This window comes from Gouania willdenowi, chromosome 10, assembly GCF_900634775.1.
Source record: "Gouania willdenowi chromosome 10, fGouWil2.1, whole genome shotgun sequence".
In the NCBI taxonomy this organism is placed as follows: domain Eukaryota; kingdom Metazoa; phylum Chordata; class Actinopteri; order Blenniiformes; family Gobiesocidae; genus Gouania; species Gouania willdenowi.
Window position 1 is genome coordinate 39,879,192 of NC_041053.1, and position 15,195 is coordinate 39,894,386.

Consider the following 15,195-nt stretch of genomic DNA (forward strand, 5'->3'; position numbering starts at 1 on the left):
AAATAAATGTTTGTTTATTTATATGTTGTGTAGTAATAAGCCACGCCCACTTTGACCAATTGCGATTAACTTCGAGATACGGTCCCAGGAGCGACCCAAGGTCATACCCACCAAATTTGGTAAAAATCAGTTGTGCCATTTAGGAGATATAACTTTCTCATAATTGTAGCGCCCCCTAGAGGCCTAATTTATTCAAATTTTGCTTATAACCTTACAGTCACATGCCAACCAAGGATCTCAGATTTGGTGTTGTTAGCATTTATTTTGACCGAGATATCCAACAGTTATGCATTTTTATAGCAAGCTAGAAAAATTTACTCAGTAATTATTCGCACATATTTTGAGCCAACAAAATTATTTTATCAGCTTTAGATCAGGTCCAACTGAAGACTCTACGTGCCAAGTTTCATGCCGATTAAACAAAACCCCAAAGAGTAATTTGAAAAATATGTTTTTGATATGTAGTGACTTACAAAGAGCTGTGGGAGTGGGCGTGGCCTATGTCAGAAGATGCAAATCTATGTAGGAAACATGTGGATATGAATTTTATGAAGATGTGAATAAAATTGTGAAAGTTAAAGGCCAAATTGTTTTTGCAATTATAACGCCACCTAGTGGGGCAATTTTTGGTATGGGTGGTTTGTGTGGTCTTCTATATCTACCCTGTAAATTTTACAGCCCTCAACATAATAATTCAGCTGAAATAAATGTTTATTTATATGTTTTGATGTAATAAGCCACGCCCACTTTCACCAATCGCGATTAGATTTGAGATATTGCCTCAGGAGGGACCCAAGATCATTCCCACCAAATTTGTTAAAAATTAGTCTTGCCATTTAAGAGACATAAATATTCGTTATTTGTAGCGCCCCCTAGTGGCCTATATTATTCAAATTTGGCGCATACCCTCACAGTCACATGGCAACTAAGGATCTCAGATTTGGTGTTGTTAGCATTTATTTTGACCAAGATATGCGCCAGTTCTCATATTTATTGCTAGCTAGAAAACTTTACTCGTTAATAATTTGCGCATAATTCACCCGAACAAACTCATTTCGTTAACTGTATATCACGCTCAACTGAAGACTCTACGTGCCAAGTTTCAGGCTGATTGGACAAAACCCCCAAGGAGGTTCAAAAAAGTAGGTTTTTCACTTTTTGCACTTTTTCTCCGAGAAAAGTTTAGGCGGAAATGGGCGTGGCCTAGCCCAGGTGATTCAGTGCTATTCAAGGAATCTGTGGATATGAAGGTTTTAAATTTGCAACAAATGGTGTGGGAGTTATTGGCCAAAACGCGTTGTTATGACGATGTAGCAGCCAATAGGAAAGCGTTCTCTCCTGCACTCAGAAGTTTCAAAGGTTGCTTTCATCATTTGCTTTCATCTTTCAGCTTCTCATAGTTCACAGTGTCCACTGGTGTTATCAGATCAGCAGCTTATCAGCCTTTTACTTTACTTGTGTTACTTTATTATCACTTATTATTTGACTGACAATTGGTCTGTGTATTTAGTTTGTTTCAATGGAGCATTTTTTGGAAGGCACCCATGGTCCCATCTCAGTGTTGTTCAACACTCCAGTTTATGAGATGATTTTCAAGAACATATGGAATCTTTTGACTTACAAAGATGAAGTGGCAATTATGGTTGAACTCATGAGGTTGCAAAACCAGAACCAAGTGATGTGTGACATTACTCCAGAACTCATGGCTCAACACCTCCATGAAAAGAGCAAAAACACCCCGAGCGTGAAGCTCCTGGACTTCCAGCTGGAAAAATTTGATGACGACCATGAGGTTAAGCTGCTTCTAAGCTTGGCGAGGGTTGTGAACCACAGTTTGAGGATGAGGGACATTCAGAGAGATGCCCAAAGCCTACTCAGCGCTCCAGAGCTCCTGCCTCCTTCATTTAGGTGAGTTACATTTGACAGACATTTAGGGCCTGTACTATGAAGCTGGATTCCCTCCAGACAGAGTCTGTGCCTAAGTGAAACTGATCAGCATGAATATTGTATAATCTCACTAATTTAAGCATTAACAGTCATTAATTCCTGCATTTATACCTTTACTGCTTTTACTGCAGCAACAGTGTTGTTTTTGGTCTGAATTATGATTTTAATTCTTCATATTTTTTTTTAATATTGGTCTAATGCTGCAATCTCCACCCCTTGGTGGATAGTGCACACATAGCCAGGCTCAAATCACCTGTCTTAGGTGAACGCTGCTAACGGAGAGATATATACTTATCCAGCTTCATAGTACAAAGTTAAAGTTTAAAGACTTGTGGTTGTGCTGCTTTTCTGCTGTTTTGAAACCAACTTTATGATTCCATTTCACAGGTTTCCAAAGATTACCAAAAAGGCACAGGTGATTTGGGAGACGCTCACTGAGAGACATCAACAAGCCTCCTCCACTGAACGTCTCCAACAGCCACGGGATGTGGTTTTGGAAGTTGTTCCAAAAGTTGTGCAGGTCTTGTGGGTGCCTAAGCAAAGGCAAGTCCTCACCATGCCCTCCCAGGAGCTGGACAAGGTGGCAGTGGGTGTGACCAAAGCAGTAGAGGAGAGTGTTCTAGCTTCCCTTGGCTCCACTCTACAGGAAATCACCATGTCACGCTCAGCCAGGGACGAGCTGATCGCTTCCATCATTGAGACAGTTGATGAAGTCTACCTTCAGGACATGTGGGACACATTTCCACCCCAGTTGCTGCGCCACATCACTCAAGTTGCAGCCAAACAAATCACTGCATTGTTTCAGCATAAACAAGATGCTAATGTCAGTGTTGAGAGTGACACCGATGCTGGGCCCAGTGAAGACGTGAGCCAGTCTACCACACCCACACCTCCAATGACTGCTGATGAAAAGGTGGAACCAGAGGAAAACCCAAAAGTACTCTTAGATCCTCCTGCGATCAGCCAGCACTCAGAGCTCCACCCACAGGAAGAATCAGATGGATCCATGACTGAACAGGTGTTCCAGCCTCTTCATCTTTCACCTACATCTGTGATGTCTTCTGATGGAGCTCCTGTTGCTGATTCTGAGGGACCTGAGGAAGTCATGTCTGATTCCGTTCCTGATTCTCAAGCCATCAGCTCAGTTCCAGATTCCACGTGTCCCCCTGAAGACCCAGAGGCCCACGTCAGCTGTGATGTGGAGGGTCATGGTTCTCTTGGTGAGTCAGCAGTAATGGACGATAAATCTCCTAAAAAGAAGAAGAGTCGGATGCGTCGCTCCATCAGGTGGATGCAGAAGAGGCTCTTCAGCTGCATCTGGTCCCAGTTAAAAAATTGAAAAAAAAACTCTGTTACGGACATTATACTGTCTCTCTGAGCACCAGTGATATATATATTATTACATTTATTACATTTATGTGTGTAAACATTTCACTGTTCATGTATTTATCTTTATCTGTTTTTTATTATTATGAATTATTCTTCTCCTCCCCCTTCCAGTTATTTCCTCATCTCTCTCACTATGTCTTCCTCACACACTTTATTGTAAAGTGAAGGATTTGTAAATATTTGTAAATGTTGTTTCTTACACTGTCTTCATCATTATCTTGTATGTTGCAAAGTTAAAAAATAAATAAATAAATAAATAAACCCATGTGTCCAGTATTTGAAAGATATGGTATCATTAATAACTCTATTACAACCTAAGTACAACCACTCTATAAAAATCAACAGTTCTGTTCTTAGAACTCAAAACCCCAATAGATATTAAACCCAATACTTTCACAGGATTAGTGAAAACGCAGGGGTGTGAAACTAACATTCATGTGACGAGTTTGCACTTCCACGTATATAGATTATATTAATGATCCAAAGCAGTGACAACATCCAAACAATAAGTGACAGACATCAGTCCTTAATTGTACAATCCTCCTCCTTCCTCTAAGATGGTCAAAGCAATGTCATTATTTATGGATCAAATAGGAGGTGGAATCCTCTGGAACTTCCTACATCATGATAAAAAAAAAATATATATATATATATTTTTACTCTCAGGTCCATAAAACGTTTTAAAGAAATTATTTCTTTTACATTGATTATTATAATTTCTTCCTGTTGTATAGAAAACTTTTGATAATATGGTTTATATTCACTGTGTTTGAGGTGTTCATTTGAAAAAGAATATTAATTTAAAAAAAAGTAAAAATAATAATAATAATAATAATAATAATAATAATAATAATAATAATAATAATAATAATAATAAAATTATTAAGTGGCATATGGAAAAAAATAATAATTTTATTACAAAGTTAAGTGAAATACCCTATATTTTGTGATCTGTGCATGATTTTGACACCAGATTTCTCAAAAAGTACACAAATACTTAATATTATACATGTAAGTAGTCTAGGACAGGGGTTCTCAACTGGTCTCACCCCAGGACCCATATTTTGCCAGGGTCATTAAATCGCGACCCACTTTTTTCAGAATTCAACCAACCAAAGTTAGTTTTTCAAAAATGGCTGTTGAAAACACACGTATATAATCATCTTTTAAATATAAATCTATATATTATCCTGTGCAACATGCACAGAAAAGTTTATTTCAAGATAAAAGAAAAGCCAAACTCAATAAACATTAAGTATTCATTTGATTTTGATCAGCTGTCTGTGACCCACCCAGTCCAGGTCCACGACCCACCTTTGGGCCCCGACCCACCAGTTGAGAATCACTGGTCTAGGAAGTACTAAGTTAAGCTTAATATGAATCATGGATTACTTATGGAAAAGATTTATTTATTTATTTTTTTAATTTTACATCAAAGTTGGTTAAAATATTTTTTAAATTTGTGATCTGTACATGATTGTGACAGAGAATTACTCAAAAAGTACACAGTAAAAATACTCAATATTGTGCATGCAAGTTGTATATGAAGTACTAAGTTCAGTGAAATATGAAACATGGACTATTATGAAAATAATCTTTTTATTTTACGTCAAAGTTGGGTGAAATATCCTTAAATTTGTATATGAATCATGGACTACTTTATGGGAACTTTTTTTTTCTCTCCAGTCGTCCTTTACTTTGAAATCCGGACACAAACCTTAGTGATATATTCAGTTTATTACTGAAGATAATAATAATTATTACTGTAAAAGTATTGTAATTTTAAATGTCTGATTGTGATACACTAATAACTTTTATATTTATAGCATTCTGATGATTTTGTGCTTTTGTATGTATGTTTTAGCATCTTTACTATTATATTTTAGTGCGTTCATTATAATATTTTAGGTAAAAGTCCAAATACGAATAACAATTGGAATTTAGTAATATCTATAAACTCTTTATATAAAACATCAGTTACATGTACAGTATTGATACTCTTGAATTTGGACGATACAATTTCACAAACAAATTCTATTATATCCTCATAACCCGTGACTCCTGTATGAGTGTGAATATTCATCAGCAGGTAGTGGGAAAACATGATATGACACATATTTTAATAATGATTTATTTATTTATTTATTTGTTCCTTTCATGAAAAAGCAAACCAACATAGATTCCCCATTTACATCAAATAATATCACAATCCAAATGTAACATTTTTATGATTGAAAAAGAGCAGTAAGAAGAATAAAATTCTTATATTTCTGACCCATAACTTAATAAATACATCATTAATTACCCACTAATCTTCCCCTGTCAGTCCACACAATTTTCATTATTCTCTAATAACCTAAAAATGACTTTCTAAAGCAGATTGGCAGAATTTTTTTGCCCCTTAAATTGCCAAATATTTGTACAAATGTTGTTGGTATGACTTAAATTATTCTCCATCAGTGTGTGTGTTTTTGGTGTCGTTTCGTTGTTTCTCCTTTACTTTTGTGTTTTTCTCTCATTTAGTGTGTCTTTGTTGTCATTTTGTGTGATTTGTCTGTTTTTTTATTATTCGGTATATTTGTCTTTTATTTTGTCTGTTTTTGTTGGCGTTTTGTGAGTTTCTGGTAATCTTTAAATCATTTTGTTGAGTTTTCCTCCTCCTGTGACCATCATCATTCTCAGACGCACTCACTAATAATCTTTGAACACACCAGTGTTCTGCTTTTGGCTTTGAACATAAAAATGAATATTTGCAGTTCAGTTATATCTGTAAACGCTTAATAACCCTGATTTGATAAATAAAGAATTTGTATGATCTCTGAAACCAACTTTGTAAATAATTCTGAGAACTCTTTTTGTAACAAAATCAATGTTAAACTATGCTAAACCAAGTAATCTGAACTCAGTCACTCTCTGAAAACTCCAAACCATCGATAGACGATGTCACGTCCTCTATTCTGTCTCTAATTAACTACATATGTGTAAGCCATACAACTGTTTTGCATTTAATCAAATTATAATTGACAATATTTATAGAATTTCCATGGTAATGATTTATGATTGACGTGGACCATGCCTTCGTGTGTCCACAGAGCCCTCACTTCAGCAGCTTTGTGGACCAGCTGACCGACTACAGCACCAGGAGCGTGCTGGCCGTGCCCGTGATGAACGGTAAAGACATGGTGGCTGTGATGATGGCTCTGAACAAACAGGACGAGCCCTGCTTCACTGCCAAGGACGAGGAGGTGAAACTCTACTAGAGACAAGGCAACCGCTGCACAAGCTGCGTTGCCAGGTTGGCTTGATTGAGTCTGACCTGGAGAGTCGTTTGAGCATAATATTACAACCATTCAGGGAGCAGGATTTGGCATTCACTCCTCCTGCTTCATGTTCATTGCCACCTTTCCTTAACCCCGTGACGTCATCCACAAGATTAAGGAAAAGTGGATAGGAAAGGAGATAGGAGGGACTATTCAGACGCAGCCTATTTCTGCTGGTTTGTTGTCCGAAATTAAATAAAACATGTACAGTAGGTGGCAATATGCACATATTCCAGTTTGTTTCAATACGCCAATAACCTAGAAAATAAAGGAAGAAGAAGAAGAAGGAAGAAGAAGAGAGAAGAAGAAGAAGAAGAAGAAGAAGAAGAAGAAGAAGAAGAAGAAGAAGAAGAGAAGAAAGAAGAATAAGAAGAAGAAGAAGAAGAAGAAGAAGAAGAAGAAGAAGAAGAAGAAGAAGAAAAGACCCTTTTTGCGTCACTAGTAAAGTCTACTCGTGCACTAGTAAATTAAATTCAGTACTAGTAGAGCTAAAATATGGTTGATATTGATGCTCAAACAGTTTTCTCTATCAGGTTCTACTAGTACTACTAGTACTACTAATGAGATAGTTTGAATACTAGTAGTACTAGTAGTTTACTAGTAGTACTTGTAAACATACATTTAGTTTTACTTGTAAAGGTTTTTAGCGTACTAGTGCATGAGTAGACCTTATACTAGTAATGCAAAATTGTCTACGAGTTGATGATTTTGTTTTAGTTATACTACTAGTAGACCTAAAAATGTTACTAGTAAAAACTCAAAGCTTCACTAGTAGTACTTGCTTCCATAGTCAGGTGTATTACTGACAAATTCTGTGTAGATTTATTGAGAAGCCCCTGACTGCAGCCTGCAGTTCAGGGCGGCGCTCCAATTTTGGACCATCATTAGACCCTAAAAAACTACGAACTGAAAGCCAATGGCATACCGACGTTGAGCAGCGTTGAGCTCCGCCCAGAACTGCAGACTGCAGTCAGGGGTACTTTGATTTATCAGCTGAATCTGGCAACACAGAGGAGAGAATGATCAAAGGATTAAAGGATATTATTTTTATATTATTATTAATTTTATTACAATCCTCAATCTGTGTTTGTGTGCAGACGCTCAACAAATACCTGAACTTTGCCAACCTGGTGCTGAGAGTGTTCCACCTGAGCTACCTTCACAACTGTGAGACCAGGAGAGGACAGGTGAGGCCACATCAAGGAACATCTTGCAATCATCCCCAAAAAACGCTAAATAATCCCCAGCATTTGTCACTGGTGAGATTGAATGACTTCAAAATAAAAGCACAGCATTGTTTTCTCCAATCTGAATAAGGAACACGCCCTGTGACCCATGAATGAGGGTCCCAACCAGGGTTGGGGTCAAATATCATTCTTTCTAATGGTGTTTGTCATAGTTTTGACATTTCTATGCCTTACTATAGCCTTACCTTCAACTTTTTAGTATGACTGTGGCTCAGGTGGTACAGGGGTTGTCTTCTGATCCTACAGGTTGAATGTTCAATCCCAGTTTGCATCTGCCACTGTAACATTGGGGGGTCACTTAACCCTAAGTTGTTACCAATGGTTGATTAGCCGTTATGCCTTCCCTAAAATAATAAATAGCCTTACCTTCGAAAACATTTCTTTTTTTGTGAGTTGTTTGAATTTCTTTTCAAAATGTTTTATGCCTTACTATATTCTTACTTTCGTTTTGAAGCATTTAAAATGTTTTCACATTTTCCGCCTTACTTTGACATTTTTATGCCTTACTTTTGCCTGACCTTCGTTTTGAAGCGTTTGAATTTTTTTTTGCCCATTTTAAGGCTTTTGAATTTTTAAAGAAAATGATATGCCTTATCATAACCTTCCCATCGTTGTGATGCTTTTGAAAATTTTTCACAAAATTTTTTGCCTTACTTTTGAAATTTTTTCACAATTTTTATGCCTTACCTCCGTTTTGAAGCATTTGAAAATTTTTCGCCCATTTTGAGGCGTTTGAAAATTTGAAAAAAAAAAAATTTATTTTTTTTATGCCTTACTCGAGCCTCTATTTTGAAGCGTTTAAATTAAAAAAAAAAAAAAATCTATTTTTTTCATGCCTTACTAAAGCCTTACCTCCATTTCGAATGTAAGGCTAAAATAAGACACAAAAAAAATATAAAAACATTTTTTTTTGAAAAAAATCAAATGCTTCAAAATGGAAGTAAGGCATAAAAAATAATAAAACCTTTTTTGGAAAAAAAATTCAAACACTTCAAAATGAAGGTAAGGCCTTAAAAAATAGAAAAAATGTTTTGAAAAAATTCAAATGCTTCGAAATGGAGGTAAAGCTATAAGGCTTTAAAAAAAAAAAAAAAATCAAATTAGAGGTAAGGCTATAGAAGGCATAAAAAATATTTTAAAATTTTTTTGAAAGAAATTAAAACGCTTCAAAATGGAAGTAAAGCTATAGTAAGGCATAAAAAAGAAATAAATAAAAAAGTTTTTGATAAAAATTCAAACGCTTCAACACGGAAGCAAGGCATTAAAAAAAAAAAAAAACATTTTTTGGAAAAAAAATAAAACGCTTTGAATGGAGGTAAGGCTTTAGTAAGGCATAAAAAATATTAAAAAAATTTTTTTTAGAAAAATTAAGATGCTTCAAGATGGAAGTAAGGCTATAGTAAGGCATTAAAAAAATTCAAACATTTGGAAAAAAATTCAAATGCTTCGAATGGAGTTAAGGCTATAGTAAGGCAAATAAAAAATAAAAAAAAATGTTTTGGAAAAAAATTCAAAAGCTTCGAAGTATTTTTTTTTACGTTTCAGTGTGACTTCTGCTCAGGTGGTAGAGCGGTTCTCTTTTGATCCAGAGGTTGAGTGTTCAATCCCAGTTTATTCCTGTCTTTGGGGAGACACTCAACCCTAAGTTGTTACTGAAGGCTGGTTTATCCTTTATGCCTTACCTGAAAAAAATATTTTTATTCCAAAATGTTTCTCTTGTTTTCTGAAGCGATTGAATTAAAAAAAAAAAAAAAAGAAATTAAATTTTTTTATGCCTTACTATAGCCTTACTTCCGTTTTGATGCATATGACTTACCTGAGCCTATAGCCTCAGGTGGTCCTTTGGGTGCGCTGATTATCCTTTATGCCTTACCTGAAAAAATTAATTTTTTCAAAAATGTTCTGTTGTTTTCTGGACTATAGTCTTACCTCTGAAGTTGGGTTATTTTTAAAATTTTGCCATTTTTTTTGTGCTTTACTGCATTTTTAGCCCGTTTAAATATGTGCATTATATTTGCAGTAGTTTTTATGGTCTAATGATGGTCCTAACTCATTTTTTATTTTTATTTTTTTAATTTTTGAAAGAAATATGCCTTGCTATAGCTTTATTTTTGATTTTGGGTGATTTTGGTTTTTTGTCATTTTTTGTGCCTTACTGTTTCTTAGCACGGTTTAAGTTTGTGCATTATATTTGCAATAGTTTTTAGGGTCTAATGATGGTCCTAACTCAATTTTTTTTTTTTAAATGTTTTGAAAAAATATGCCTTGCTGTAGCCTTATTTTTGATTTCGGGTGATTTTTGATTTCTGTCATTTTTTGTGCCTTACTGTTTTCTTAGCCCTGTTTAAGTATGTGCATCATTTTTGCAGTAGTTTTTAGGGTTTAATAATGGTCCTAACTCAATTTCTTTTTAATTTTTTTTTTAATATTTTTTTTAAAAAATACGCCATGCTATAGCCTTACTTTTAATTTTGGGTGATTTTGGTTTTTGTTCCTTTTTTCTGCCTTTCTGCTTTCTTAGCCCTGATTAAGTATGTGCATTATATTTGCAGTAGTTGTTAGGGTCAAATGATGGTCCTAACTCAATTTTTTTTTTTCTTTGAAATTTTAGAAAAAATATGCCATGCTATAGCCTTATTTTTGATTTCAGGTGATTTTTGTTTTCTGTCATTTTTTGTGCCTTACTGCTCTTTTAGCCCCGTTTAAGTATGTGCATTATATTTGCAGTATTTTTTAGGGTCTAATGATGGTCCTAACTCAATTTTTTTTTTTCGGAAGTATTTTGAAAAAAATGCCATGCTATAGCCTTACTTTTTATTTTGGGTGATTTTTGTTTTTTGTAAATTTTTGTGCCTTATAGCCTTTTTAGCCCCTTTTAAGTATGTGCATTATGTTTGCAGTAGTTTTTAGGGTCTAATGATGGTCCTAACTCAATTTTTTTTTTTTGAAAAAAATGCCTTGCTATAGCCTTACTTTTTATTTTGGGTGATTTTTGTTTTCTATCATTTTTTGTGCCTTACTGCTCTTTTAGCACTGTTTAAGTATGTGCGTTATATTTGCAGTAGTTTTTAGGGTCTAATGATGGTCCTAACTCAATTTTTTTTTTTTTTTTTTTTTTTTTGAAAAAAATGCCTTGCCATAGCCTTACTTTTTATTTTGGGTGATTTTTGTTTTTTGTAAATTTTTGTGCCTTACTGCTTTCTTAGCCCTGTTTAAGTATGTGCATTATATTTGCAGTAGTTTTTAGGATGTAATAATGGTCTTGACTCAATTTTTTTTTTTTTTTTTTTTTTGAAAAAAATGCCTTGCTATAGCAAGGCATTTTATTTTTGGTGATTTTGGGTGATTTTTGTTTTTTGTCATTTTTTGTGCCTTACTGTTTATTTAGCCCTGTTTAAGTATGTGCATTATGTTTGCAGTAGTTTTTAGGGTCTAATGATGGTCCTAACTCAATTTTATTTTTTTGGAATTTTTTTTCAAAAAAATGCCTTGCTATAGCCCCTTACTTTTTATTTTTGGGTGATTTTTGTTTTTTTGTAAATTTTTTGTGCCTTATAGCCTTTTTAGCCCCTTTTAAGTATGTGGCATTATGTTGTGCAGTACTTTTTAGGGTCTAATGATTGTCCCTACTCAATTTTTTTTTTTTGGAATTTTTTGAAAAACAATGCATGACTATAGCCTACTTTTTTATTTTGGGTGATTTTTGTTTTTTGTAATTTTTTGTGCCTTACTGCTTTCTTAGCCCTGTTTAAGTATGTGCATTATATTTGCAGTAGTTTTTAGGATGTAATAATGGTCTTGACTCAATTTTTTTTTTTTCAGTTCTTTTTTCATTTGATGCCTTACTATAGTCTTACGTCTGAAGTTGGGTTATTTTTTGACTTTGCCATTTTTTGTGCTTTACTGCATTTTTTAATGCACTTTTTTCAAAACATTTTTTCTATTTTTCAAAGCCTTACCTCCAATTCAAAGCGTTTAAATTTTTTTCAAATTTTTTTTTTAATGTTTTTTGATGCCTTACTATAGCCTTACATCCGTTTTGATGCAATTGTCTGACTCGAGTCTATAGCCTCAGGTGGTAGAGTGGTTGTCTGTTGATCCAGAGGTTGAGTGTTCAATCCCAGGTTATACCGTTCTTTGGGGGAGCTGATTATCCTTTATGCCTTACCTGAAAAAATTAATTTTTTCAAAAATGTTCTTTCATTTTCTGGACTATAGCTTACGTTTTATTTTGGGTGATTTTTGTTTTCTGTCATTTTTTGTGCCTTACTGCTCTTTTAGCCCCGTTTAAGTATGTGCATTATATTTGCAGTAGTTTTTAGGGTCTAATGATGGTCCTAACTCAATTTTTTTTTTTTGGAATTTTTTTTGAAAAAAATGCCATGCTATAGCCTTACTTTTTATTTTGGGTGAGTGTTTTGTTTTTGTCAATGTTTTGTGCCTTACTGCTTATTTAGCCCTGTTTAAGTATGTGCATTATGTTTGCAGTAGTTTTTAGGGTCTAATGATGGTCCTAACTCAATTTTTTTTTTTTGGAATTTTTTTGAAAAAAATGTCTTGCTATAGCCTTACTTTTTATTTTGGGTGATTTTTGTTTTTTGTCATTTTTTGTGCCTTACTGCTTATTTAGCCCTGTTTAAGTATGTGCATTATGTTTGCAGTAGTTTTTAGGGTCTAATGATGGTCCTAACTCAATTTTTTTTTTTTTGAAAAAAATGCCTTGCTATAGCCTTACTTTTATTTTGGGTGATTTTTGTTTTCTATCATTTTTGTGCCTTACTGCTCTTTAGCACTGTTTAAGTATGTGCATCATATTTGCAGTAGTTTTTAGGGTCTAATGATGTCCTAACTCAATTTTTTTTTTTTTTTTTTTTTTTGAAAAAAATGCCTTGCTATAGCCTTACTTTTTATTTTGGGTGATTTTTGTTTTTTTGTAAATTTTTGTGCCTTACTGCTTTCTTAGCCCTGTTTCAGTATGTGCATTTTATTTGCAGTAGTTTTTAGGATGTAATAATGGTCTTGACTCAATTTTTTTTTTTTTTTTTTTTTGAAAAAAATGCCTTGCTATAGCAAGGCATTTTATTTTTGGTGATTTTGGGTGATTTTTGTTTTTTGTCATTTTTTGTGCCTTACTGTTTATTTAGCCCTGTTTAAGTATGTGCATTATGTTTGCAGTAGTTTTTAGGGTCTAATGATGGTCCTAACTCAATTTTATTTTTTTGGAATTTTTTTTCAAAAAAATGCCTTGCTATAGCCTTACTTTTTATTTTGGGTGATTTTTGTTTTTTGTAAATTTTTGTGCCTTATAGCCTTTTTAGCCCCTTTTAAGTATGTGCATTATGTTTGCAGTACTTTTTAGGGTCTAATGATGGTCCTAACTCAATTTTTTTTTTTGGAAATTTTTGAAAAAAAATGCCATGCTATAGCCTTACTTTTTATTTTGGGTGATTTTTGTTTTTTGTAATTTTTTGTGCCTTACTGCTTTCTTAGCCCTGTTTAAGTATGTGCATTATATTTGCAGTAGTTTTTAGGATGTAATAATGGTCTTGACTAAATTTTTTTTTTTTCATTTCTTTTTTCATTTGATGCCTTACTATAGTCTTACCTCTGAAGTTGGGTTATTTTTTGACTTTGCCATTTTTTGTGCTTTACTGCATTTTTTAATGCACTTTTTTTCAAAACATTTTTTCTATTTTTCAAAGCCTTACCTCCAATTCAAAGCGTTTAAATTTTTTTCAAATTTTTTTTTTAATGTTTTTTGATGCCTTACTATAGCCTTACATCCGTTTTGATGCAATTGTCTGACTCGAGTCTATAGCCTCAGGTGGTAGAGTGGTTGTCTGTTGATCCAGAGGTTGAGTGTTCAATCCCAGGTTATACCGTTCTTTGGGGAAGCTGATTATCCTTTATGCCTTACCTGAAAAAATTAATTTTTTCAAAAATGTTCTTTCATTTTCTGGACTATAGCTTACGTTTTATTTTGGGTGATTTTTGTTTTCTGTCATTTTTTGTGCCTTACTGCTCTTTTAGCCCCGTTTAAGTATGTGCATTATATTTGCAGTAGTTTTTTAGGGTCTAATGATGGTCCTAACTCAATTTTTTTTTTTTGGAATTTTTTTGAAAAAAATGCCTGGCTATAGCCTTACTTTTTATTTTGGGTGATTTTTGTTTTTTGTCATTTTTTGTGCCTTACTGCTTATTTAGCCCTGTTTAAGTATGTGCATTATGTTTGCAGTAGGTTTTAGGGTCTAATGATGGTCCTAACTCAATTTTTTTTTTTTTGGAAATTTTTGAAAAAAATGTCTTGCTATAGCCTTACTTTTTATTTTGGGTGATTTTTGTTTTTTGTCATTTTTTGTGCCTTACTGCTTATTTAGCCCTGTTTAAGTATGTGCATTATGTTTGCAGTAGTTTTTAGGGTCTAATGATGGTCCTAACTCAATTTTTTTTTTTTGGAATTTTTTCGAAAAAAATGCCAGGCTATAGCCTTACTTTTTATTGTGGGTTATTTTTGTTTTTTGTAAATTTTTGTGCCTTATAGCCTTTTTAGCCCCTTTTAAGTATGTGCATTATGTTTGCAGTAGTTTTTAGGGTCTAATGATGGTCCTAACTCAATTTTTTTTTTTTGGAATTTTTTTGAAAAAAATGCCATGCTATAGCCTTACTTTTTATTTTGGGTGATTTTTGTTTTTTGTAAATTTTTGTGCCTTATAGCCTTTTTAGCCCCTTTTAAGTATGTGGATTATGTTTGCAGTAGTTTTTAGGGTCTAATGATGGTCCTACCTCAATTTTTTTTTTTTGGAAGTATTTTGAAAAAAATGCCTTGCTATAGCCTTACTTTTTATTTTGGGTGATTTTTGTTTTTTTGTAAATTTTTGTGCCTTACTGCTTTCTTAGCCCTGTTTAAGTATGTGCATTATGTTTGCAGTAGTTTTTAGGGTCTAATGATGGTCCTAACTCAATTTTATTTTTTTTGAAAAAATGCCTTGCTTTTGCCTTACTTTTTATTTTGGGTGATTTTTGTTTTTTGTCATTTTTTGTGCCTTACTGCTTATTTAGCCCTGTTTAAGTATGTGCATTATGTTTGCAGTAGTTTTTAGGGTCTAATGATGGTCCTAACTCAATTTTTTTTTTTTGGAATTTTTTTGAAAAAAATGCCTTGCTATAGCCTTACTTTTTATTTTGGGTGATTTTTGTTTTTTGTCATTTTTTGTGCCTTACTGCTTATTTAGCCCTGTTTAAGTATGTGCATTATATTTGCAGTAGTTTTTAGGGTCTAATGATGGTCCTGT

General features: G+C 33.6%; 1 protein-coding gene across 2 annotated transcripts in view; it reads left to right on the forward strand.

Moving 5' to 3' along the window:
- The window catches only part of pde6a (phosphodiesterase 6A, cGMP-specific, rod, alpha), a 46,344-nt gene that overhangs the window by 9,645 nt on the left and 21,504 nt on the right, over positions 1-15,195 (forward strand). For both annotated transcript variants that reach the window (XM_028459661.1, XM_028459660.1), the window contains 2 exons: positions 6,429-6,581; positions 7,754-7,843. In XM_028459661.1, the coding sequence (XP_028315462.1) occupies positions 6,429-6,581; positions 7,754-7,843 (243 nt within the window). The remainder of the gene's footprint in view (positions 1-6,428; positions 6,582-7,753; positions 7,844-15,195) is intronic.